This window comes from Copadichromis virginalis, linkage group LG11 (assembly GCF_057382275.1).
Source record: "Copadichromis virginalis isolate Kocher_CV1m ecotype Utaka linkage group LG11, C_Virginalis_male_GT1.1, whole genome shotgun sequence".
In the NCBI taxonomy this organism is placed as follows: Eukaryota; Metazoa; Chordata; class Actinopteri; order Cichliformes; family Cichlidae; genus Copadichromis; species Copadichromis virginalis.
Window position 1 is genome coordinate 17,688,472 of NC_140628.1, and position 27,839 is coordinate 17,716,310.

A 27,839-nucleotide genomic window follows, 5' to 3' on the forward strand; every position below is an offset into this window, starting at 1 on the left:
CACCAGGTAAGGACCGAGTCTTCAACACTCCTCTTTGTGAGCAGGGGATTGTGGGATTTGGCATTGGTGTAGCTGTCGCTGGTGCCACAGCCATCGCTGAGATCCAGTTTGCTGACTACATCTTTCCTGCTTTTGACCAGGTATGGCGCTGCCTTGCTCTGTGACAAAGTAATGTGAGTATTCGTACAGGTCCAGAAATATCAACATGTCCATGAAGGAACTGTCTGTTTTTTAAAAATCTGCTGTATTTTTTTTTTTTTTTTTTTTTTTTTTTTTTTCCAGTATTTTTTAAGCTCTCGTGATTTCATACGTACTGGGGGGAAAAAGCACATGAAATTTTCAGACTGCTACCAAAATAATTTTAAACCCATTCCAATGGTTACAGTCTGAAGCCTGAGTTGTTTTTGGCTTAGCATGAATTTTTAAAAAGTGTAAGTGATGTCTGTGATGCTGAGCAGAAATCTCACATTCATTTTACATTGTGGCCTGCATGCAGTCTGTAGTGTGAAAAAAAGAGTTTACATTTAAATTAAAAAAGTTTTTGCTAAATCATGAAAAATGGACCCACTGTAAATAAATAAATATATAGATTATATAGAAATTAGACCTTTTTTAGAGTAGATGGTGGAAAATAAGAACTTTTCTGTCATTTCCATGTACAGTATTGGATTGTTTGCAATTCTGTAAGTAACCAAAATAAGTTTTCTGTATTTTATTTACTGCCATAACAGTCAAGACAATGTTTGTATATGTATTCCTGTTGTTTGCATATAGGTGTTTTTTTTTTTAATGACTTTTTTGTAGTTGTTTTTATTACTGTTTTTTTTTTTTTTAACTACATTAATCCACCAACAAATGTCATTAAATCTTTCTACAAGGACAAATAAAGAATCTTAATTGTTAATTTATAACTTAATTAGTATTTAGTATGAATGGCAGTGAGGAGCTCTTTATCTGTCGGAAAAGCTGTGAAACTTCAATATCAAAAAGTTGAAAAACTATGCACTTCTTCACAATTTCCCAAGCCATCCAGTGGGCCGGATTGGAGTCTTTACCAGACCGATTCTGGCCCCCGTGCCTTATGTTTGACACCCGTGATGTAGAGTAACAGAAACAAGTACCTGCTTGCTTGATCTGTTTTCTGGTGTTCAGATGTTCTGTATAGTAGTTTGGATGTACAATAGATCCTGAAGAAGCTTTTTTTTTTTTTTTTTTTTTTTTTTTTTTGTTAAATCCTTGTAACACAAGAGAAACCTGGGTTACAGGAGGTCTCTGAATCAAGCCTGTAACTTGTTCAGTTTAGAAAACCTGTTAATGGGTAAATATCCATGTGCTGAATTTGATGTGAGGTTTAAATTTTTATCTATCTTGGTAGCTAAAATTTGAAATTAGAAGGCTGTTTACAGATAAGCAGTTGATATACCTTCTTGTGGTACGGGTACATGCTGTGTTTACCTTTTGCAGGTCTCAGCTCTGCTGTTGTCACAGACAAAGTGTTGCTGAATCTTCAAATTGATGCCTAAAAGTCTTGGATGTGATCATGTTTGCGTTTGCATTTGCATTCCTAGTGGTATTCTCAGTGTTCCTAGTGGCACCCATATTTCTCCCATATTAACTTCCCTTCATTAGCTCTGAATCCAGAACATAATTTAAAGTCCTTCTCATCACATGTAAGGTCTTGGATAACGAGGCCTCATCTTAACTTAAAGAATTCATATAAATCAAATAGAGTACCTTACTTACTTTACTTTCTTTGTTTTACTTTACTTTACAATATAAAACACCTCGAAGTAACTGTTGTTGTGATTGACAGTCAGCATCCTCGCATACGTCTCTCACTCAATATCTTTAGAAGCTTCAAGCAAAGACAGACAGAATGGGGGAAAAATGAACCTTTTACTCGTTGCTTTTCATATTTAGCTTCTATCCCCTTTGTTCTGCATATTTCTTGCAGCAGACCTTGAATGTCTGTTATTTAATATTTCTACAGCCTTGTACAGAAACATCAGCAGAACAAAAGAAGCCCTTTAAACAACCCCCTGCTTCAAAGCTTTGCTACAGAAGATTAATGTGACGTTAACACACTTAGCAGCACGTTGGGCAGTGCTGCTGTTTAACCATGCATATATGTTGACACCAGTGTCATCCTGTGTATTCTTGCCCTCCACAAGATAAATGCGAGTCTCGCTGCTATGTCAAGGCGACATGAAACAAAATATGCGATTGTGGAGCCAGTTTTTAAGACCCTCCTATTGTGACGCAGACAAACAGTAGATTAAATCTGGTGTCGGGCCTTGACTGGGATCCCTCTCGCCTTCTGCGCTCTCACTTAACACGATGGAGTCCAAACTGACCTTAGAGAGTAGTAAAAGGCGAATTAACAGTCCACCTGAGCTTCGGGGAGGGAAAATTTGGGACACCTTTTTGGTGGAAGCCCAGTGTCTGAAACTGTAGATGTAAAAGAAACCAAAGACACTTGAGGTGATGGCGCTCGTTAAAAATTAAGTGACGTTTTAATATCTTTAAGGGGAATAGCAGAGAGAATGCCTCCACACATGAAGCCAGGTCTTTATTCACAGAAACCAAAGAAAGTGCTCTGTTTTTGTTGGGATGTTTTTGCAAAGTAGTTTCCCTTATGTTTACATGACTATGTTCTGGACTAATTTGCTGGTGCATTAATCTAAATTATTATTATCACTTTCCAGATAGTCAACGAAGCAGCCAAGTACCGCTACCGTTCAGGGAACATGTTCGATTGCGGCAACCTCACTATTCGGGCTCCGTGGGGGTGCGTCGGCCATGGATCCCTTTACCACTCTCAAAGTCCCGAAGCCTTCTTTGCTCACTGCCCGGGCCTCAAGGTCAGTCCACTGCTTCACTGTATATGCATTTCCTTTAGACATTTGTGGGCGTTTAATCTGAATTTCATCTCTCACCTGAAAGCAGAATTTGAAAGTCTACTAGCAAAACCATATAGAAGTTGTAAATAGGCTGATCATTACTCTTTGTATTTTTAGTTATTTCATTATTTTTATAACTTTTCCTGCACCATCATCAGTGGTGATGCAATTAAAAATTATTTCCAAATTTTTCACAACAGTCAAAACAGTATAAGTTAAACTGTCCAGTTTAGATTACTTACACTAGAAGTGCTGAGATGGAGAGGGATATGAACTGGCCTGAGGAAAACCAACAATAAGGTTGTGATCCTGCCTCAAGTGCAGTCGAAGAGTTACGGTGTTCCAAAGAAATGGTGCTCAGAACAGAGCACCCACATTTTTGCTTTGAATTGCACCTCTTCTTTACCCTCTCTACTAATGTTTTTGAGTTTCTGCTGCCATTTTTGAACTGTTTGAATTTGGCATATCTGATGCAGGTAGTGATGCAGTTTTCAGTAGAACCTCTAGTTCATCTCAGCTCTGCCACCTCCTAACTCCACTTGAAAACATTTGCACACATCACTTTTTTGGGTTTCTTTCTTCTTCAGTCAGCTAAATGAAAGTAAGCAGCATAAGAGGCAAGGCTCATCACTGAGGCTAGCATCTCTGCCATTCAGAATTATATGACTGGCAGCTATGGGCATTTAAAGAAAGCAAAAACTATAGAAACAGATCACTACAACAGTGGAGGAGTAGAATAAAGGGGATGTCTTACAGTGGATCCGGAAAGTATTCACAATGCTGCATTTGTTCCACGTTTTGTCATGTTAAAGCCTTATTCCAAAATGGATTAAATTCATTTTTCACCTCAAACTATAACACGCCATAATGACAAAGGGAAACAAGTTTACTTGAAATTCTTGTGTGTTCTTGTAGAGAACAAAGCATCTGTATGTGTGTGTGAAAAGGGCCTGAGGAATGAAATTATTCATCAGTCCTGTGATACTGTCAGTGCAACTACTTTTAATCCAGGAGTTTTCTCATATACTTCCATCTGAGGTCTGTAAAGTTTACAGCTGCAGTTCATCCCCTGTGAGTAATAAATGGGTCTTCCAGTATAAGGTCACAAACTGATAAATCCTTGTGCATAATCAGCCCGGTTCCCTCCCTCTGAGGGTCGGTCTCAATACACAGAAATGATTTAGCTCTGGTAAATACACAGTGCTGCAGTTAAACCTGGATTTTGCCTTAAGTACAGCAGAACCACTGTAGTGTGCAGTAGCATGCATTGGGCGGCATGGCTCGGTTGTGGGATGCAACTACACTTTCAAGCACACGTGTAGAATGCATACAGTGGGTTGAGCATACTTGCCTGTGAGCCAGAGGCAGCAAAAACAGCAAGACCCAACCCAAAACAAAACAAAGCAGATGTCAATATCAGCAGATGTGATACTGATTAAATCAGATCCAGAATGAAAAAGAGGAGTAGGTGAGTTGCAAAGTGGCTTGTCGATACAGGGCGTCAGTAGGCAGGCTAAAGCAGCACGCCTGAAATAAAAGTGAGACAATTGGATCTTTTAGTATAAAACATCTGGAACCTTACAATTCTCGATTAGAGAATGGGCAAAACACCGCAATTCATTTGAAACCACTTTTTGTATGCGTTTAAGTTTGTATAGTTGGGTATCAGTTTAAAGCATGTTGGACTATATGATGATATTCTCTACAGTCGAAATGTGAAACCGATTTAAACGTTTAAATATTCCATTCTGTTTAATAGGGAACATTAAGGTCAGTTCATTATATTCTTTGGCCTAACAGATGTCATTTATTTCTCAGGTTGTAATACCTCGTAGTCCAATTCAGGCCAAAGGGCTGCTCCTCTCCTGCATTGCTGACAAGAACCCATGCATTTTCTTTGAGCCGAAGATTCTGTACAGAGCAGCAGGTAAGCTGGTTTGTGTGTAAATGTTACTGTAAAATCAACACACGACTGAAGCTTTGTTGATGTTTGTTCAGTTGTCCTCTCAGCTTTTTTTTTTTTTTTTTCCCCCCTCAACCTTCTGCTTGGATTCTTTATGAAAAGCAAATGTTCTCCCTCTTTAGAGGTGCGAAGCTAGACAAACAAACAATGTGCCTGACTACAAACAATGTGACTGAGATCAGCTGGGCCACAAGTGTGAAGCAGGCCGTCTAAATGGTCTGTGAAGTGTTGACAGTGGCGAGCTGAACTCGCTCCCCCCTCCGCTCCTTGGGTGCAGTGTTTAGGGGTAGCATGAAAAAGCCCCAAGGCCAGCGTGGCCTTGGGAACACTGCCGGGGTAAACGGTGTCCAGCATTACCAGCAATACCATAATAAACTGTTAACAGTTGTTGAAAGCTGCTGTAAAACAGCACTGCCTCGTCCACATGTTGGTCATTTGATTTCCAAGAATTAAGACAGATGAATTTTTAAAGACTTGACTTGTACCGACAGACTTTAAGAAAATGTTTTTATTTTTTTTAAGTGTTTTCTGCTTTGACATGAATCAGGTCATATTATTAAAAAAGGTATGCTTTTTTCTTCTTCTGAGTAGTTCATACTGTAACGAAGGGCATTAGTAAAAACGGCTGTCGCAACACAGATAAGGCATTTTAATAGCTTCCATTCTATTTGATCTATGTTTGCTTACACAGCCTGACATGTACTTCTCCAAAAATGTAAGTTCATGAGGCGGTAACGCAGACCACAACAGTTGTGATTGGTCCATATGGTAGCAATCACACATACACAATTTGGACAAGGATTTCCTACACGATTTTAAAATGGAATATTTAATGGACTATCATTTTATTTAGCTTCGTTATTAGGCTAACACAATGGCCAATATATTTCTTTCGTTTCTCTGTCCATGTATAAACTCAATCAGTTCTAAAGTTTTCTCTCATAATATTCTCTCATAAAATCTGCTGAGCTCAGTCATCACTGTTTAGAGTATACAAAGCATCTCAGCAGAGTGGTGTAGAACCACCGATACCAACTAGTGCAGAACCAGCCTGCCGAAGAGTCCAGTTGGGGCTTGATGGCTTTGTTAAGTGTGGCGGTGGGAGAAATTGAATGGCTCACTGGTTGTCTAAAGGGTTTGTTTCATTCGACGTACAGACCAGAATTATTGTTAGTCTCACAGCCTTCTTAATGACAAAGACATCACCCACAGCTGCCATACCACACTGAAGTAAGGAGTCATGTCGTTGAGTTACGACAGCAGTGTTTCTTTGTAATGAGCGTAAACCGAGTGAATGTGGAAAAACTGAAACATACTGTTGAAACTGCACTCTTTCTCTTCAAGGAAAAAAAGGGGGTGAATTAGTTACTAGATCTTCAATAACATGTGATTTATTTCAACAATGTGCTTGTATGGGCAGTTTTATTGGCCTTGTCCACTTGTGATAGAGCTGATTGTTGTCTGAGCGTCAGCTGTGGTGGCATGTCAATTTTTCATAAATTAGGATTTACTGTTACTAGTTTAAGTTGTGTTTAAAAGTATACATACATTTTCTTTAAAGCAGTGCAGTTTTTTATTACAAAGTCAGTGGCCTATTATGACCATGAGATAGATTATCAGTCTGTCTATTTGTAACTGCTTATCCAGTTCAGGGTCATGGGGAGCTGAAGCTCGTCCCAGCTATTACAGAGAATAAAGCAGGATACACCCTGGACAGGTCGCTAGTCCATCACAGAGTTAACACAGACTGAAAGATAACAACTAACACGTTTATTCAAACATACAGACAATTTAAAATAATCAGTTAATCTAAGGAGAACAAATGATAAGAACTTACAACATGATTATGCCCTTAAAGTAAAATACAGAGTTGTGGTGGACTTGAAATCTTTTGCCCTAGTAAACTCTGTTTCTTAATTTATGTTTATCCTTGATTTTATACGAAATGCACAAAACAAAATGTATAAAAGCAGATTCAAGCTTACTTTCATCATTATTGATGGCTTTAATACCTCAGAGCTATAGCTACTTACTGACAAATGACTGATAAGGGATATAAGAGTGTAATACATGTGTCATGTTTCAGATTTATGTAGTTAATAAAATCAGTTATCATCAATAACTGTAGCCAGGAAGAAGGCAGGTGTTTTTGTTTGCATTATTTCACTGTTGATGCTGTCTGCCTCTTGTGGGATTGACGAAATAGTAGATCGGTGAGATAGTGTATGGAAAAAGAGAGATATTGCCGAGCCTTCCGCAGATCATTTTTACAAGAGCGATTTATTTATTTATGTGCCCATGAGTAATTTTGCTAATAATGTTGGTTGAAGCTAAGAGAAGCGTTGTGTTAAGGGCACCCTCTTCCAACTGCGAGCAAATGGACCCTCCTCAGACTGTGCCCAAATGAAGCCATTCATTTACTCAAACTCATAACAGAAACAAAGACAGTAGCTCCCCCCCCCCCCAAAAAAAAAAACAACCCCCACCCCATTTTGTTTAAATATAAAAAAAACCATAATGGGTGGGGCAGAAAACAAAGAGAAACTGGCTTCTTTTTTCCATTATACCCATGTTTAAAGGCCTGTCCAGTGTTTATCTGTCTTATACATTCGACCAAACAACAAATACAAAATTAAACAAAAAGTAAGTTAAAAATCAAAATGTCTCTTCCAGCCAACATTTAAAAAAATTTCAGATATAAAGTTAAGTCTTTGTGCGATTTGGCGCATCTCAAATAAATAAATAAATTAATAATCCAAACAGTAGCTATTTTAATACTGAAACAAACAAGAAAAGAAGGTAAAATATTCCCTCCAAACAAAACGTATAAATTCTAAATGCGCAAATCAGTCCAAGCATAATCACATTGCTCCGCCCATCAAAAAGTCTGCGCCTGTGCGAATAATATCGCCTATCATTGGTTATTGGACTGTAGTGATGGGATTTCCGGCTCTTTTTAGAGAACCGGCTCTTTCGGTTCGGCTCACTAAAAAGAGCCGGCTGTTTTGGCTCCGAACCGGCTCTTCAGGTTGTTTTGTTGCTTTAATTAATTTATTATTAACAATAATATAAAATTATGCACAAAAGGAATTACCAATGTAAAAAAAATTTGCGGTTTTATTTATATATGTTTATATATAAATAAATATATGCGGTGGCCCCTAGAGACAAAACACGTACAAATTCCAAAAAGCACATACAAACTCCAAAACACATTTCTAGCATGAACTGAACTTCCAAAATAGAGCTACCTAGATCACTTAAATTACACAATTGAAAGCATGAAAGCATATGTGTATTGTTTGTGTATTTATACACAAGCATTCGTATCTAGTCAAATAATTAAAAAAAAAAAAAAAAAAAAATTTACCTGTTATTACCACACACCAAATCCGGTCGTTGGTACTTGCTGGCTAGCACTTCTGTTGTCTTTTGTACGTGTTTTGGAGTTTGTACGTGCTTCAGGGTTTGTACGTGCTTCAGGGTTTGTACGTGCTTCAGGGTTTGTACGTGCTTCAGGGTTTGTACGTGCTTCAGAGTTCGTACGTGATTTGAAGTTTGTATGTGCTTTGTCTGTAGGGGCCATCGTAAATATACTTTTATTTATTCACTCCACATAAAATGTAATAAATAAATCATATAATACAAAAAATCAACTATTCACATTTCAACTTAACTATTTAAATTTTCAGCTTTTTCCTTTTACAAATTTAAAGTGAAACAACACAAAACACTGGAAACCACAACACAATTAAATATAAATTATAATATGAAAACAAAAAGAACATGCATATTCTCTGTCATATGGGCCTGCATGAATAAACTTCCTGAATCCTTTATCATCTGCATGTAAGAGGCACTTAAAAATCAGCTGTACCATCATTTAGGGCTGGGCGATATATCGAGTTTTAAAAAAAAAATATCCATATGTTTTTATACGCGATATAAGATGTGGCAATAGCCTTTATATCGATATAGTCTATGTTACGTTATAATTATAGTTGTGGGGCCACAAGTTTGCCCCTCTTTCGTCCACTTTTGTCTTTACGCAACGTTACTCGACCTCGCCTCTCTCCTTAACTGAACACAACTCCCCCATCGCTTCACCTGCAGCCACAAGATGGACACGGCAAATCTCCGTTAACGAGTTACTGTGCATCGCCCCGTGCGTGGGGCTGGACGGCGTCAACGTGCTAACGAGCTAACCACGCTAACGCCATGCACGGCTTAAAATCCTTTCATTTTCTCAAAAGTTGACAGCGCGCCTTTTGTATGAATTCTGGTTGTGATTGATGACCGCGAACCGATTTAATGTGGTACACGGCGCTCAGCAATCTGTCAAAAAATGTTTTAGTACGACTTTGGCAAGCTACGGAGCTGCACCGCTTGATGGATTGTCGGAGCATTACGGGTACTGAGGAGCCTCGCGTAGTAATACGTACTGTGCTTCAGCGTAATATTACCGTATTGTGTGTGTATAAGGACCATAAATGGCACCTGTTAAGAGACATGGTTACGAAGCGGATTTCAAACTCCAGGCTGTCAGTCACGCAGTAGAAGTTGGGAACAGTATGCACAATTGTGAGCTCTTTGTTATGCACAAAAACAACATAGTTTTCTTTTATTTATGGAGCATTATTATTTAATAAATGCTCATAATTTATTTTTGAGTATTTTTTTTTTTTCATGTACGTCTATGCTGTATGTTAATAGAAGTGCCTGTGTGACATCTGGGACACAGATTTGACTAAGAACTCTCTTTTTGTTCTTACTTTATGGCTTTAAAAAAATATCGAGATATATATCTTATATCGCCATCCAGCTAAAAAATATCGAGATATGAATTTTGGGTCATATCGCCCAGCCCTACCATCATTGCATGCACCATAGTTTTAGCTAATAGTTTTCTACCCCTTCTCTGTCCTGAATGCAGGACATTGCTGCTGTCAAAGTGATCTTAAAGTAAAGTGGCCTTTACTTTAATATTATTTACAGCTGTTTTCAGACATGCCTAGGCCATTACACATGAAGCCATAGTGCATGTGGGTATTTGGAATTCATCGTGCAGGAGTGTAGACAGTGTATCAAGCTGCACATAGCAAATCAGACCTTTTTTTTTACATTCACATTGAGATGCCTGGTTATTGCATCCCAGAGTTAGGGTTAAACATGCAGGAAAAACTCTGGGGTGTTGCACTGGGAGTGACCTAGTAAGGCCGCCGTTGTGACTGACACATCAAACCGCCTCATGTTACATTGTGACAAATCCATTGTCGGCTTCACACTGAGGGGTATTTTAGCTGTAGCATGTGCAGGGTTATTTTCATTTCCTACAGGAGCAGAGCAAACCAGCTTCTCGTGCAACATGCCTCTAATGATCTCTGCTCGATTATGAAGTCATGTTTTTTGATTGCTGGGGCCTCTAATTTTTTGCTTCCAATAGGACAAAAACCACTCATTTGCCCCATTGAGGTTATACTGGTTTGCAAGGACCTAAGATTCCACTTGTTAAACCGTAACCCAGTTTTCATAATTCAGGTTTAACTTTCTGAAAAAGGCTATTTTTCCACTCAATTGGCCAATTTTCTGTCTCGTCTGGAAGCCTAAACAGGAGAGTCGCACATAATTCATCAAAGTCGTTGGGATGGGCAGCCTTTCTTTCCTTTAACAACTCGTAGGCTCTAAAGGATCATGGAAGCCGTTCAAGGTTTCCAGAAAGGTCTCAAACTCAGCATCTCCTTAGAGCACAATTACTCCGCCTAATTGCAATTTTAACTTTTTGTGTTGCCTTTGAGGAACGCTTTTTAGTAGTTCACGTTCTCCAAGATCCACTCACACTTTAAGATCCTGTACGCTGTGCAAACTTTGGAGCCAAAACCAAGATGGTGAATGAGATTCAAAGACAGTAAATGCTACATTTAGAGGTTCAATGTTTGCATCTGTGCAGTATAAATACTGCTAATAAGCCGCTTGTTTGAAAGTGATGGCAGTTCTGAGTTTATGATAAGTTTTTGCGTTATAATAAATTCCATGACTGTGCTAATGTTTTCCACGACTTTAATAGCTTTTATTCAAACCATATACTTACATGCACTTTGTCTTGGACTTGAGTTCAAAGAGGGCCTGGCTGCGAGGCTCCCTCTTTTGGGCTGATATTCCGTTTGTGGCCCCTTTTCTGATTGATACCCCATCCCAATGTGTTGTTGTCAAGATTAATCAGAGTTACAAGCCCATAGCTGGCAGAGGATCTCATTAGCTCATGCATTAGATTGTGCTGATAAAAGCACACTGGCTGTGGTGAGAGATGAGGTTCTGGAAAAAGCCTAAAGAAGCATTTGAAGTGAGCCAGATAAAATGTTCAAGAGCAGGGATCTTTTTTTTGTTTTGTTTTTGAAGGTCTGTTATTTGATCAGTTTGTCATCTGGTCTGTCATTTAGAGGCACGCTTAGTTCGAGTTGGAGTATTTTAGCTAAAAATCTCAGACTTCATAGTGAAATGATGAATTAATGTTTTTTTTGTTGTTGTTGCTCATTTTACATTTTGTAGAGGTTTTGAATGTGTATGTTTTGTTTTTTCTCAGTGGAGCAGGTTCCCGAGGACCCTTACACCATCCCACTCTCACAGGCTGAGGTCCTACAGGAAGGAAGTGATGTCACTCTGGTTGCCTGGGGAACGCAGGTAGGCAATCACACTCATCATTGACACACTCTCAGCAGGTTACCCGAGCAGTTTCAATGTTATAGTCTATCTTTGACTCATTTTCCATGGCCACAGGAATATAGGAGGGTCCAAGTTTCATTTTCACTAAATGACATTTAAACCCAGGGAGGGTAGCAGTGGATTAACTCTAAGTCTCTCCCTAGCCCCCCTTTGTGTCCCAGCAAGGTCTCTCAGCAGGCAGCCTGAGAGACCATATCTGCCCAGACTTCTCCACGACATCAAGGCTGTCGATGATTCTCTATTAACACTACATGTCTGCTGCACACTTTCCATTGTGGCCTTTTTCTTTTCACATGTGAGATTTTATGTTCCTCAGCTTGATATAAAGATGCCTGTAACTCAACAGGAGTCATCCCTGACTTCGATTGTACCCAGCCACTTTAACAGGCTTATCCAGGGCATCATGTACTTTCAAGCGTGGCAGGGGGAGGGTCGGACAGTGCTGAAGGAAACTGTCTAACTATTAATACTGAAGGGTGGATAGGGAGGAAAGAGGATCTAGTAAAGTAGAGGAAAACATGATTCTCCTTTCTCTAAACAGCATCCTTTACCACCCTCATTCATCCGTCTCGCTTATTTAAATGATAATAAGCAAACAATGTAACTTTTTATTCTTTAGAATTGCATTATTGAGTATTATGCTTGTTTATAAGTTTGAAGTTGTGTTTTTGTTTTTATTTTTTCAAACTGGCACATCTGCTGACAACTATTGTAGTTGCGATCATTCAGATTTATCACAGCAATTCTTGTTTGGAAGCAATCGGGGGAAAAAATGGCTGCCAGTAAACACAGACTCAGTGAACCCAGACACTACAGTGATGAATTGATGAGGCAGGACGATTTCTACGCCTATTTTTCTTTTTCTTGTGACTTTTCACATTCAGCTTTCTTTTTGTTAGTCTGTTCTGAATCGGGTGCAATATTGGTTTAGCTGAAAGTAAAATAAAAGGCAATTCTTAAATTATTGTCATTATTATGAAATTGCATTTTTACTACCTGTAAACCAGCATAGTAGCACTTACAAAGATGTGAATATGAATGTTAAGTTACAAACTATTAGTCAAGCGCTGGCTTTTAGTTGGGATGGGTCAAAAGAGCGGTAAACAAGTTCCTAAACATTCCGAATTGTGGTGGGAAAGGAACAAGCTTTTGTTTTTCCATTCAGAAACCAACAGTGTTTTCAGCATCTGGAGATAATATAAAAATATGCCTTTTTATTGTCACATTATTTTAAGTGTAAGACTTAGTGTTACCAAATTTAAGGCAGACTGAAAAGTCTTTTTCATTTCCTGTTTAGATTCATGTGCTGAAGGAGGTGGCGTCCATGGCTCAAGAAAAACTGGGAGTATCCTGCGAGGTCATTGATCTACAGACCATCCTACCCTGGGATATCGAAACCGTTTGCAAGGTAACAGAGATGCATGCACACAGCACAAACAGAGCAAACTGAAAAAAAGTACCACAAACATTTATTTTGGTGCCACTTGTTTTTTGTAAGTAAGTGAATAAATGCATTATATATAATAGTGGAGCAATAGATGTAAAACACAGTCCACAGTCCTGCACAAAGAATGCCAGTTAAATGAAAGCTGTAATGATTAAAGTTGTTGAATAACAGGAAATAATCAGATTTGAAGAATCATATCGTTTGAGTTTCAAGCTGAATACTTTGACATCTGTTATTCATTTAGATGGTCATTTGCCATAAATACTGCTGGTCAGAGGAACCGTCTTCCTACTGGATCTTTGTTTATTGTGGTACAAAGTTGGGCAACGTTCATCTGGGCAGTGTGGTTCTCTTTGGTTCCTGATAAACAGGATCCCTTCTACCGCTGGAAAGACGCGACTGCTAGTTTATGTTGCCTCAGCCTTACACAGGCTATGGCACTCACTAAAATAAAATATTTAATTTGGGCGGGCTTTGAGAAGGGAGCTTTCTTTCCAGTGGGTATTCCATCCTTATTTACTTTTAAATACAGGAAGGAGCATGACACAAGACAGTTTGGAGAATTGTGGCCTAGAAAGATTCTTTCCTGCTCACCAAGGGCAAAGCGCCTGTAGACTAAACCACCAGGAGACCGGCTGGGGAGGGTCTGATGTTATGAAGAGACAAAAAGGCATGTCTGTCAAGTCAAACCTTAAGGATCCTTGCAGTGAGACACGACTCATAATCATGCATCCTCTTGACACTCGGATTGCTGCCTTTTGCAATGGTCCTTGAATACATCACAAACCATCTTTGTTTGTCACCAGCTGTTTAATTTCGCATGTTTATTATCCAAGTTTCATGCTCCTCTGCTGAAAGATACACCTTCATCAGCAAGCACCAGGCTGCGCCTGCTGCCAAGCATATCTTATAACCAGCATTTAAAAGGCAGGAAGAAACTGTGGTAGGAGGGTAGTAATTTAATAGGGAGTCAATTTGAACTGATGGCAGAGACTGCAGCATTGTGTTGGCACGGAAATACTCGGAGTGAGCCGCAGTCAGTTACAGTTTGTTCAAGGGGGCTTCTCAAGTCCATGCAATCTTTCTTTCATTTTTCTTTTTTTCCTTTTTTGTTGTTGTTGTAATTTGTGCCCCATTAAAACAACTGCCATGAAATTGAATAGTGTGTTTATGTGCTGCTTAACAGGCCTGATGCCAAGCCTGCCACCTCGAGCTTGTCAACAACATCTCTGCTTGTCATTTCCTCCAACCCAATATTCCTTAAACATCTGTCAAACCCATAAACCAATTTCCCCACACACACACACACACACACACACACACACACACACAGGGCCTGTTCCTTCTTTCATATTTGGCAGTAAAGTCACTGTTGCATTAAACTAATCACTCTAGGGATACAAGTCTCTTTTTCAAGCCTCTTCTGCTGGATGAGCAGTGAAACAGCCTTTTAATCAGGCTATTATCAAATTTCAGCGAAGGCACAGAATTAATTTCAGTGCAAATCACGATTATTATCACCCAGACTAATGCACAGGAATACGCATTAACGGCTTTTATTTTATCTTTTAATTAATCAGAAACAAGCAAGCAAATAGCCAGATGTACATTATTCACAACTAAAACAAATGGAAGTAGCTTACGCAACACCTGCCATCACAAATAAAAGGTGGCAGATGCAACGCTGCGGAGACATCCAAATGCTACGGCTTGTTCATTTCAAGCATAAAAGGAGCCAAAGGCACAATGCTGAGATGACCTTTGGTTATCCAGAGGTAGACATGTCTGCCATTATTTTCATTTGGAATGGGAGACGTGTTAACAGATAGATTTTTAGCATTTAAATTAAAGCTGTGTTTGTCTGCCTTTTGTGCATATATTTAAAATGCTTTACATTTCATTGGACTGGCTAGAGCTGAAACAATTAGCCGACTCATTAGTGCGCTAACGGAACAAATGATCTTTTGATATTACAAAAGATTACTTAGCTTTATTTTAAAGCCTTTAGCTTTCAATCAACTTTTAAAGGCAAAGTATCTTTAGCATTAAAATTAAGCTAAAGTTACTTTCAGCATCTGCTTTACCACAAGGGGTCACCACAGCTGGTAGTTCTGCATGTTTGATTTGGCAGATTTCCTGATACCAACCTCAGAGGGAATTTGGATGCAAACCAGTGACTTTTTTTACTCACCAAGCAAATGTGTAAAAGAGCTTATGTGGAAAATACTTAGCATTATATACAGAATAATGAAATTTTCAGCTTTCTTAAAACTATGTTTTATGAAAAATCAACTAACTTCAGCAGTCTTGAGACAATACTACAAAGCAGAGTGACACTATAGATAGAAATCTTCAAAGTTTCATACACTTTGTTGCTTATTTATGTTATAAAATGCACAAAAAGAAACACACCCCACAGTTGAAAGCTTTCACTGTTGTGGCAGTGACAGCAGGCAGTAGTACAGTTCCCTGAGTGTCCTCAGTAACCCCTCACAAGTGGTGCCCTAAAAACTGGGCGCTGTGCAGCTGCTCTGGGCTGGCAGGAGTTTAAATGCCTGAGAATCAGCAGAGCTGCAATCCACACAACCATCTAAGTTTCGTCACACTGCAACCCACCCATGCAGAACTAGTTTAAGTATAATATCTATAAATGGCTCTTTGATGCTGAATCTTTGATCAGTCCATTTGTTGTTGACTCCAAATTTTTTTTTAAAGAAAGTCACATTGGTTAAAAACCTGTTTTGTCTATGTGAGTTTAAATCCCAGAAATGCACTATATGGACAAAAGTAGTGGGCCTATATATGACACCTACAGTAGCTACTTAGCCATGGAAACATGTCCTATGAAGCTGCTGGTGCACAGTTTCTGTGCTGATGTTAATACTGAGGAGGTTTGAAACTGTGTAGTTATTGAGTCGGTAGAGCATCGAAGACATTTGTGCACTCTACAACCCTGCTGTGGTTCCTAAATGCTTCCACTTTGCAGTAATATAACTTGCAGTCAATCGTAAAATATCTTGGAGGAAAGAAATTTGACCAACTGACAGCATTATGCTGTTGCTGTTACAGCACTATGCTCAAATTCAATGACAATTTTAGAATATCCTATTCTTTCATTATTATTTTTAAAGGCAAACTCCATGGATAGGTGCTTGGTTTTATACATACAGTGGCTTGCAAAAGTATTCGGCCCCCTTGAACTTTTCCACATTTTGTCACATTACAGCCACAAACATGAATCAATTTTATTGTAATTCCACGTGAAAGACAAATACAAAGTTGTGTACACGTGAGAAGTGGAATGAAAATTATACATGATTCCAAACATTTTTTACAAATAAATAACTGAAAAGTGGGATGTGCGTAATTATTCAGCCCCCTGAGTCAATACTTTGTAGAACCACCTTTTGCTGCAATTACAGCTGCCAGTCTTTTAGGGTATGTGTCTTCTAGCTTTGCACATCTACAGACTGAAATCTTTGCCCATTCTTCTTTGCAAAACAGCTCCAGCTCAGTCAGATTAGATGGACAGCATTTGTGAACAGCAGTTTTCAGATCTTGCCACAGATTCTCGAGTGGATTTAGATCTGGACTTTGACTGGGCCATTCTAACACATGGATATGTTTTGTTTAAACCATCCCATTGTTGCCCTGGCTTTATGTTTAGGGTCGTTGTCCTGCTGGAAGGTGAACCTCCGCCCCAGTCTCACGTCTTTTGCAGACTCCAAGAGGTTTTCTTCCAAGATTGCCCTGTATTTGGCTCCATCCATCTTCCCATCAACTCTGACCAGCTTCCTTGTCCCTGCTGAAGAGAAGCACCCCCAGAGCATGATGCTGCCACCACCATATTTGACAGTGGGGATGGTGTGTTCAGAGTGATGAGCAGTGTTAGTTTTTCCGCCACACATAGCGTTTTGCATTTTGGCCAAAAAGTTCCATTTTGGTCTCATCTGACCAGAGCACCTTCTTCCACATGTTTGCTGTGCCCCCCACATGGCTTGTGGCAAACTGCAAACGGGACTTCTTATGGTTTTCTGTTAACAATGGCTTTCTTCTTGCCACTCTTCCATAAAGGCCAACTTTGTGCAGTGCACGACTAATAGTTGTCCTATGGACAGATTCCCCCACCTGAGCTGTAGATCTCTGCAGCCATGTCACCATGGGCCTCTTGGCTGCATTTCTGATCAGCGCTCTCCTTGTTCGGCCTGTGAGTTTAGGTGGACAGCCTTGTCTTGGTAGGTTTGGTAGGTAACTTGAAACGGTCTCCTCCTGACTTAGCTTGGCTGGCCATCAGTGACCCAGGTGGGAAGCCTTTGACTGACCTCCCCTGCACCCTCTCAGTAAAAGCATAAAAAAACTGATTGAGCCACACACTAGACAGCACTCCTATAAGAACTCTATTGTCTGCGTAGCTTTTTTGGAAAAGGTGAGTTACACAAAAGTAATACAAAAAGAGATACCCCCACAATAATTTGCACTCCATAAAGGACATCATTTGGGCTGAGTAGCTATCATATATGCTACCCATTAGAGGTTTCTCTCCCTAATTATGTAGAGTTGTAAGTTGAAAAAGTAATATATACGATATACGTTAAATAGTAAAGCATGGAGAGCAGTGTGTTCTGTATATGATATGCAACTAGGCTTTTAGTTGTTATTTCTTACGAGATTCACATTTCTCAACACATTTGAGAAACCCCCACGGGTAAATCACACTAACAAAACATGACTCTAAAAGATAAACTCTACTACACAAGGGATGTCTTAAAATACATTTTTATCATTTCATTGACCGAGGCACTGTGAGATGGAACCGTTTTCAGTTCAGTAAATAAACAGTTAAGATTCGTTGGAGCCTTTTGAAACGGGTGTTCTCTTCTGATAAATAAATTTTCAGGACAAGTTGTGTTCTTCAGTTTAGAGAGGAAGTAGCCAAGACATTGTTAATTCAAAAGATTGTACACCTGGTGTCCAGCTTTTCCGGCAGCCTCGCGTCTCCGTAAAGCCAGCCCTTTTGTGCTGCTTATTAACTGGACGTGAGAAGCGGCGAATGTGCAGGCAGTGAGATAGGCTGCAGACACACATCCAGCTGTTGGCAGCCAATTAAAATTTCTCATGTCCGATGAGTCACATTTCCCCCCCTGTATCCTTTGAGTGGAGGATTTGTGCATGCATGTGCAGTCTGTGGTTAGCTGGTTGGTATATATATATATAGCCCGTGAGTCGTTTTTTGAGTGTGCACGTATATAGTGAAGCACGATGTGTCTTCAAAGTAGAAATTTTTAAAGCTATACTATAAGAGAAACATGCCTTTTTCTTCCCGAGGGATCTGTTGAGGCAGCCACCAGCTACACTCAGATATAAATATATTCACGCCTCTTGTTGACAAAAGGAATCATGGGTAGAAATTACTATGAAAATACAGAAAAAGTGAGTGTATTTAATTTTGTCCCAGTGTCTCAAGCGTTCCAGTAAATGTAATAGTCGTTCTTTAAGGGATAAACAAAATGGCTGGTTTATGTCTGCCAGACCCACGGCTCAGATGATACTCTGTGGAAAGTCTTCCTGCCGTGCTTGGGCAGCGCACGTGTGGAGTTGTGTAAAGATGCTACATAAGAGCTTGCTGATTCCTTGCTAAGTGGACCGCTTTACTCCCTACTGATTAACAGCTTTTCTTGTTGAGCTGATGAGCATTTTGCCAACATTTTCATCTGTTCTTACACGGGCCTACATTTGTTTGAATTGGCCACTTGGGAGGCTTACAAAATATCTCTGCTACTCCCATTATTCTTTTGGTCCGCCGTTGGTGATTCAGCCTCATTCTCAGGTTTTCCAGACTCCGAATCCGGCCAGTGAAGAACTGACCGAAGCCAGTTTATAATTCAGTCTTCGGTTCACGCACAGGTCCTTATAGGAAGCAGCCTGTACACCTAGGATGCCCCAAGGACCTCCACAAGGGTTTTTTTCCCCCTCTCTCTTCTGTTTTCCAGTGGCTCTTCCTTAACTTCCCAATCTTTAGTACTGCCAGAATGTCAGAGTTTTAAGACATGATTATGGCGAAAAGAATTCAGAATAGCAATAATCGATAGAGGTTCAGGAAATGCTTTTCGTTAAAATCATAGTTAACCTGTGATGTGAACAAATCTCGACACGGTGGATGCAGGGTGAGAGTGAAAGAAGAATTTGGGTGGGGAAAAAACAACAAAAAAGAAAACAGTACCAACTATATTGTCCCCAGTAAAAAGGAAAACTAAAATGCACAGTACCCAGTTTGCACAGGTAATGAAGAGCATCAAACTACAAAGACTATCAGGCTATCCACAAACTGCAAATGCATCAGTGAGGCAAGATGCTGGGGACAATAGCACCTTTTACAGAGCGCCTAGCTTTAGCTTCAAGTTGGAAAAGCAGAGAGGAGCAAGGGCAAGTGCAGACAACGAAACGGTAATTAAAGAAAGAATTCAGTCCTTATTAGTTCACCCCCATCTCCAGTGCTGCCGTCAACATGTACCGTAGCCTGAGGATAACACCAAGTAACTCTGTTGCCTTGTGAGAACCCAGTCTCTCCTGGTTTGTGAGAGGAGTATCTGCAGCAACAGCCAGTCAGCCATAAAATGTGTAGACAAACTGAGGCTGCGGTGCAGTAGTTACTTATTAATAGTCTACTACTAAAATGGAAGCGAGCTATGAACTGGAAAGTGGGTCTCTAACTGTGATTGTATTGGTGCTGGGTTGTTTGCAATACTATCTATGCTATTCATTTTTTATTTTTTATTTATTTATTTTTTGGCCTGTCCCGTTTGGCTCTTTTGCCATCAGAATTGTTGTCTAAAGGCAAAGAAAGATGCCCAACGGATTTACTTTACCAAATTGACCATCCCAGCTTTGCCGTAATGGTCCATTTGATTCACCTTTTATTGCTTGTTTTATTTTCACTTGCTGAATATGGGACAGACTTGACTGGGGGAAAGAAGGGGAGAAAGAAAGAGGGAAAGAGAAACAGCTGAGAAGAGGGACGGGGGAGAAGGGCAAAAGACAAAAACCAACAGAACGGGCAGAGAAAAAAAATGCATATATCGATCACCTGGATCACCTGCTGAGAAAGAAAAAAAGAAAACAAGCAGAAGAGAACAAGAGTAATAGAATAAACAACATCACAATGATATATGGGAATATGACAGTAAATACTAAATATTAAACATTATTGTGCAGCACATAAGATCAACAGAACACAGTGTGCTTTGAGGTAGGAGCCAAAAAGGGTGTAGTTTGTGGCTGTGATCACCCGTGTGTACACCTGTGAGCATGGACGCGCTTGTTTTTTTGTTTTTTTGTTTTTAAAGGTTCCTTCATGTAATGATCTGCTAGAGGGTGTGGGGGGGCCACAGCCCCGTCCTCCAGGGTATGAAGCAGGTATGGAGGAGATCAAAACTCCAGACATCCAGAGGCCCCCAGAACACAAGAGACCAAGGAAGACCAACAGAGGGGCAGCTGCGCCACTGTCCCAGAAAGAGCTGAGGAGAGTCCCAGATGAGGGCTCACTCAGCAGCCGCGGAGCAGAAGCCAGGGGGAGTTGCAGTGACGCGCCCGTGAGCTCCGCCGGCAGCCAGCCGTGCCTGAGTGAACGAGCCCCAGGCCGAGAGGCCGGGGGCACCCCACCTCCGAAGTGGCCCGAGCGAGCCCCAGGCTCCAGGCCCCGATAAGCGGCCGCCAAGGAGTGAGCCGGTGTGTACCTGGACGCCCATCCCCGGACACAAAGAACCACCAACGCACCGATGTCTGAGGGAGTCCGCCACCGGCAGGGGAAGTGGTGGTAGGGGGAGATAGGCCTCCAAACCTTGGAGGGCCTAAGATGTCCCCAGAGAGGTGGCGCCTGACACCCAACCTGACATATAGACACAGAAATACAGACACACACATATACAAACATCCATTCCCAGCCTCATGCTCTCATATGCACTTACTCCACACTCAACCAACGTGGAGACAGACATAAAGAGACGCTGTACACACGATCACACTCCCCAAGCGTACTCTACAAACCGGGTCTAGGTACCCTTGCCCCTGGAGGGGGGAACTGCACCCAGACCCAGGTGGTGTTACCCTTTTCCCTGCGGTGGGGGGAGGCAGACCGCCCCGACTCCGCAGCAGCAGGGAGTCCCCACACTCCAGACCGCAGTCGGACGGCCAACTCCTCCTCCTAGCCCCCCCGCTCCAGCAGGTCGCAGAGAATGGGGGTGAGAGAAGACTCCAAACCTCCCTCCACCCGCTCATTGTAGTGTTGATGCATGTGTGTTCTAAGGTGCATTTAAAACCCAGGAGGGCATGGAGCTACCTGCCAGAGAGCAGCAGGTAAGCGCATGGTCCCTCCTGCTGGCCCTCAATGTCTACGTGTATTTAACATTGAGAGGTGGGCAACGACGCCAGGGGTGAGGTGTACACCCTGATGGTACTTTGGATTCCGTGTATCGTGCCCACCCCCAAGATCCTATATGTATGTGTAATGAGAGTGTGAGTAATGTGAATGTCTAAGTTGTGGGATAAAATTGAGGCAGAGGCAGCCAGAAGGGGACGGGGGGGGTTGGCCTCCTCTGCACCCTGGTGACATACCCCTACTCCAAGGTCCTGCATGTGTGGGTGGTTGTGGTGGAGCGGGAAGAGGGAGGCAGCTGGAGATGGGGAGGGAAGGAAGGGAGGGGCAAGTGACCCCTCCCTGGGGCCAGCTCCCCCGCTGACCCCAGTAGGCACCCCCATACTCCGCGACCCGCCAGGGAAAGGGGGCCCAGGCCCATCCAGACCGGGGCCCAGCGCAGCAGCACCTCCCGGCCCCACAGAGCCCGGGACAGTCCACCCAACCCCACCACAGAGAAAACTGCACCCACCCCACCATCCACTCTTCTTCCAGACTACATAAGACAATAAACACCCAGGCTGAGATCTTCCTCCACCTCTCCTGTATCTCCCCCTCCTGTAGAGAGAGCCCCTGAGGAGAGGAAAGCTCCTGCAAGATGTGACAATCTTCCCCACCAGTTGAAGAGCCCCCCAGGTGGCTCGATGCACCGGCGGCACCCTGCTCCAGGGCTGGGCCCCCATGCACCCACCCGCCCACAACCCCGGCAACACACCAACCAGGACCCAAGCCCCCGAGGCCCGGCCCGGGCCCCAGCCCAGAGACGGAGCGCCCCCAGAACCTCACGCCCATCCCGGACCCACCCAGGGGCAGCCAGGCTACCAGGTCAGTAACCCACGTCCGTCAGCACAGACCCTCCCCTAGCCCCGCTGCACGCAGCCGCGAGGAAACAGTCACCTGAGAGCCAACAGAGCCCCTAACCGGACATGACCGCTACCCCGGGTTGAGCCCCCCAAGGAAGATGCCTCCGGGGAACCCCCCGACGCCCTAAGCCTGTCCCTACCCCCACACCAATCACAACAGTGAAGGCGGGACCAAACTATGACCCCCCACCCCCACTAGGTGATGGAGCTGATCAAAGGAGCCCAGAGCAATTGATCTGATGTGGTGGCAGAGGCTGTATCAAGACTAATGTAATCTAATAGATAATTTCTATATTGGTTAGAATTAAGATTATTTTTATTTTTCCAGTTCATGAGGACAGTTTTCTTGGCTATGCATAGGGCAGTGAAAACCATATGGGCTATATTCTTTTCTGAAGTGACATTATCTAAGCTGCCCAACAAACACACTAAGGGGGAAGTTGGAATGTTACATTTCAGACACTTCGATAAGTCTATTTTTTATTTTTTTAAGTTTTGTAGTTATCGGCGCGGCATGTATAAAGTGCTTAGATTTAGCACCAGCAAAAACACAAAATCCACTGATATTAATGTCCTGCTTTTAGCCAAAATGAAGTTTCGTTTCATAGGAAACCCACACAGAAGAGTTCTACACTTGTCATCAATAAAACTCCTAAGTCATGTGAAAGTATGCTTCTTCTGTTTAAATGGGCTCTTGAGAAGAGAGAGCTTTCTTTCCCCTTTTATTCCTCCCGATCAGTGTTTAACAACGCTGAAAGCAAGCTGTAAATGCTAAACTTGTGCATTATCATACATAAAACTATCAGCAGACAGTCGGAGTGCTTGTTGCATTTCTTCATAACTTTTACATCACTTCTTAACAAAATTAACATTTTGCAAATGGCAAACTGCAGAAATACAGTGGGCCAAAAAGCTGTCTGTGCAATATCACCTCGGGAAGAAAGTTTTTTTTTTTTTTTTTTTTTTTTTTTTTTTAATAGCCTGTGTTGTGTTGGTATCTCTTTGTGTTATGCACTGCAAGTAACTATCTTTCATCTTCCTGTCTTTATCTCTTGTATGTCGTAGTGTTATTAGATTGACCCTTTGTTCTTTTTTTTCTTTTTCTTTTTTGTCTTTTTCCGCATTGTGCCAGTAAACAATTGCAGTTTGGCAGTCACAGTTTCAGTCATTTCCACTGAGTGCTCATCATCATATGCTTCAAAGTGTTGTAGTTGAAACACTGTACTGTCTTCTATATCCTGTTTACACGAAAAACCATACACACAGAAGAAACATGCAAAGCCAAAGACTTGATCTGTGTGACACTTCCAGAAAATACCACGCTGGTAGCGGTCCTTTAAGGGGTCTTCTCAGATGTAGGAAGAATATATCAGGTATAATTTTTTTTTTTAATGTTGAGAATCCCAAACCTTTTATGATCACGGTTTGATTTTCATTGGCAACGTGTTTTTACAGCTGGTTAAAATATCAAACAACTTTGTGTGCGGCCTTGTTTATGCAGCGTGGATCTATCTGGCCGGTGAAGGAGGTCAGCATTTAGTTTTGTGATTTAGAGACCATTGAAGAAGAATTGGATGGGCTGTGGTAAAACTGTCTTACAATTGGGTCTATCTTCAATGACATGGCATTAAAGACAACAGTGAGGAGTCGTAAGCGGTGAGCAGGGTGAAAGCGCAGCCTGACTCTGTTAGGAACTGTAGGACTACGTGACTTCAAGCGAGTGTCCCTACACCACAGTGCAGCTATAAACATGTGGTCTGCAAACCTAAGCCTCCGCTTGTGTTAAGTGAAGAATTTGAATCCTCTACTACAGACAACAGAGGGATATTATAATAGCTTAGCACAGCCTATTAAAGAACTTAACAGGCACTGTTCTGCATCGTGTGTTGCTCAAACCTGTCGCGGCTGTGACTTGTCTTTTGACATAAAACCTGCTTTGACAAGTTATTTAAAGTAATTCACATTTTCTGGCATGAAACCTTTGATAAAAGACATGTTAAGTTGCTGGACTGACTGCAGTTTGTGTATGTCTGGCAGCCGTGCTGCCTGTGTTGCTTTTCTTTTGGGACGTGAGATAACTTGTAGGTCTCTGGCGTACCTGGTAACTGCTTTCTCCAGCTCACGATCCTCTCTATAATGTGCATAGCTTTCTTCCTTAATAGATGTCTCTTGGCCTGCTCTCCAGTTGAAGTCTCTGTGACTGTAGCGCTGCCTGGATCTCAACCCTTGTAGTGATGCAACCAGTTTGGCTGAACCTGTTAAACCCTCTCTAACACATGCAGGAGGAGTCACTTAGGGATACACAGTGCACGAATGCACCAATATCTCAGGTCTTATAAAATATAAATAACATTATGTCAGAGTCCCAAACAAAGGCAGAATTTACTGGATGCTGAATAGAGGAGGAAGATTTGCAGCGAGCCGTACTTGGGGAGCGATGTGCATCAGCATCTGTTCTGATTCTTGGAACTGATGCGGGTTATGATGAGTGCTCTGAGTGCGCTGGAGTCTGTTGACTCACTGTAGCAGATAAGACCTTCTTATCACATCTACGCTCAACTTGCACTCTCTCTTAATGGCTTCAGGCTGTAAATGTATGTCCTAAGGCAAAGACTGCAGGTAAACACAGTGTGTGTGTGGAAGCAGCCGGGGAGCCAGCCGGTACGCTGACATCAGTTTGTTTGCCATTCACTCAAGTGGAAAGAGATGCAAGCAAATAGAAGCCACCACCAAGCTCTGCTTGGCTTCAAGTTCAGCGTGTTGTCCCCATCTCTGCAGCTGCGGTTGCTATTGTTTTTAATACTACCTACCATAATTACAAAGGGGGAAAATGTGTCATTTGAGGTCGACTTCAACCAAGCAGAACACAATTGGACCGATGGAAAATTTTCAAAAATTTTGACCACATATTAAAGACATGTTGCTTCAAAAAATATTTTAATGTCCGGCCGTGGAAAAGTGATCACGGCTTTCTCAGATGGAAACAGTTTTCTGATAATGAATAAAAACACGATTAAGGACATGAAACCAAAACTTTTAGAACATTTATGGTAAATAAAGGAGCGTGATGTGTATTTCCAGTGGGGGGTGGGGGTGAGAGTCAATATCAGTGCATTGATTTTTTTTTTTTTTTTTTCCCGCCATACTCCTCAACCTCTTCTAAACATGTTTTGGAAAACCTGATTGAAATGCGTGAGTGCTAGAACTGTTGTGGTTAAGTGAGCTTTTGATTGAATGATTATTTTTCCTCATGGAGCAAAACCTTTAAATTGAGGCTCTCCATGTTTGAGTCAGTTGGTCTGCCACATCTGGCTGCAGCTTTTTTTTTTATAACTCCATGACAAACCTCAAGAGTTGTTCTCCATTCACCCTGATCTCAGTTACGGAGGTAAATAAATAAATAAATAAATGATGATGATGTCAGTTTATAAATGATTCCACATTGCCAAGCATTGATTTGAGGTCAGGTTGTCAGTTTAAAGAAAGGCCTCGAGTCTGTCAGCAAAAGCTTATTCAGAGCATTCGTACTTGGTTTTAATTTTCCTGTTGCATGTGTTTGATTTTAGTTTGTCACTCCAGATTAATGCAGATGAAACCCAACCTTAAATCATGTTCACGGCCCTCCAGTTATTCCCAGCTAAGTCTCTTCTTCTTGGTGTAGATATGGAAACGGCTCACTTCTAACAAACTGAAGAAAGTCCCCATCTAAGCCAGAGACATCTCTTTTCATTTGAAGTAATTTGACGTGGCCTTGTTCCAGCCGCACCCACTGCCACCTACGCGCTTTGAATTTCAATGAAACTTCCAGTAGAAGTGACCCATCCATGCTTAATTTTAAAATATGATCATACTTGGCTAAAGACTCATTATGATAATCATGTGGACAGACAACTGTGGATAGAAACAGTTGGCCTCCAGATACAGAGATGGAGAGCCAGGATGAGTATGTTCAGTGCGTGCGTGTATGTGTGTGTGTGTGTGTGTGTACGGGTTCTTACTATCTTGGTGGGGACCAAAATCTGAAATTTACTATACTGGTGGGGACCAACAGCCCCCGCGGGGACCAAAATCCAGGTCCCTATGAGGTTGAATGCATTTATCACACTCAAAATGTGGTTTTGGTATCAGGGTTGCAATTAGTTTATGGTTAGGTTTAGTGTTGGGCATTCATTTTTGAGGGTTAGGGTAAGCAGCATTATGTCAATGGCAAGTCCCCACGAGGATAGATGGATGGATAGATTGGAGAGCTGGACAGGGCCATAGAAAGTCCTGAACCCATCAGCAGGACTGGTATCAGCTCCTTTGTCCAAGGAGGAACAGGGTAAGTATTGCCAGAGCTGCAAAATGACCTCCAGCAGGACACTGGTATGAATGTTTCTGACTAGAAAATCAGAAACAGACATCATAATTGTGGCCTGATGTCCCAACATCCTTTTGTGGACCCTGTGCTCACCCTGCAGCCCGATTGGCATTTGCCATAAAATACCAGAATTGACAGCTCCACCACTGGCAGCCTGTGCTTTTCACACAGTGCTGCCTGTAACATCGTTCAGCATGACAGGGTTGATGGTGGGTCAATCCTTGGACCCATTGTCAGACCCTATGCTGGTGCAGTGGGTCCTCTGTTCCACCTGGTGCACAACAATGGCCAGCCTCAATTGGCAAGAGGATGTATGCAGTTCCTGGAGGATGAAGGACTTGATACCAATGACTGTCCTTCATGCTCTCCTGACTGCTAAATACAGTAGAACACCACTGGGACATTGTTTCAGTCTGTTCAACACTGCTAGGTTGCACCTCAGATTGTCCAGGACCTCACTGATACTGTTATCCAGATCTGGTAGAATATTCCTCCGGACACCATCCGTAGTCTCATTAGGAGCATGCTATGTAGTTTAAGTATTTTCCTTAGGCTGCAGCTAAAATCTGTCTTGAGTGCACCAACAATTTTTATATGCAGGAAAAATATAGCTGCCAGCTAATTTGAATCTTGAATATATGAGGTAAAATCACCATATCAATAATGTGTTTTTAATAACGCGTGTAAATGGAGAGGCCCATTGGTTTAGTCATTAATCAGATACATTAAATTCATTCATATATTACGCTACATTACATGAGATTCATGTCAATCTGGTTCTTTTAATATACCATCCTTTTTTCTTTTTTTTCTTTTTTAAATTGAAAATAATTGTAAGCCCCAATTTTCTGTCAAAGGAAAAAACCTTTCAGCTGGCTGTGTATTCAGCCACTATTGTATAATCCAAGATACATTTTGACTTTAAAGAAGTTCAAATCTAGATATATTTGGATTCACGTCTGGATCTGTTGTAGTGTCTTGGTGCCCACTTTCAGCACTCATCTCAGTGAGCAAGCAGAGCCTGCTTTTATCTGACTGTGGTCTGGAGCTGGGCCAGAGAAGGGGCAAGCAGCCTGCTGGTGATTAGCTCACAGACAAGCCGGGGCTCATGCCTCTGTTTCCCTTTCAGGCGAGGGGTTTTCTGCCAGTATCTGCTTACTGGCCCACCACAGCATC

General features: G+C 41.6%; 1 protein-coding gene across 1 annotated transcript in view; it reads left to right on the forward strand.

Moving 5' to 3' along the window:
- Window positions 1–27,839, forward strand: part of bckdhb (branched chain keto acid dehydrogenase E1 subunit beta) — a 78,415-nt gene that overhangs the window by 7,410 nt on the left and 43,166 nt on the right. Inside the window, exons 4-8 of the mRNA XM_085473404.1 lie at window positions 7–140; window positions 2,706–2,861; window positions 4,719–4,827; window positions 11,444–11,541; window positions 12,881–12,991. Coding sequence (XP_085329530.1) covers window positions 7–140; window positions 2,706–2,861; window positions 4,719–4,827; window positions 11,444–11,541; window positions 12,881–12,991 — 608 coding nt within the window. The remainder of the gene's footprint in view (window positions 1–6; window positions 141–2,705; window positions 2,862–4,718; window positions 4,828–11,443; window positions 11,542–12,880; window positions 12,992–27,839) is intronic.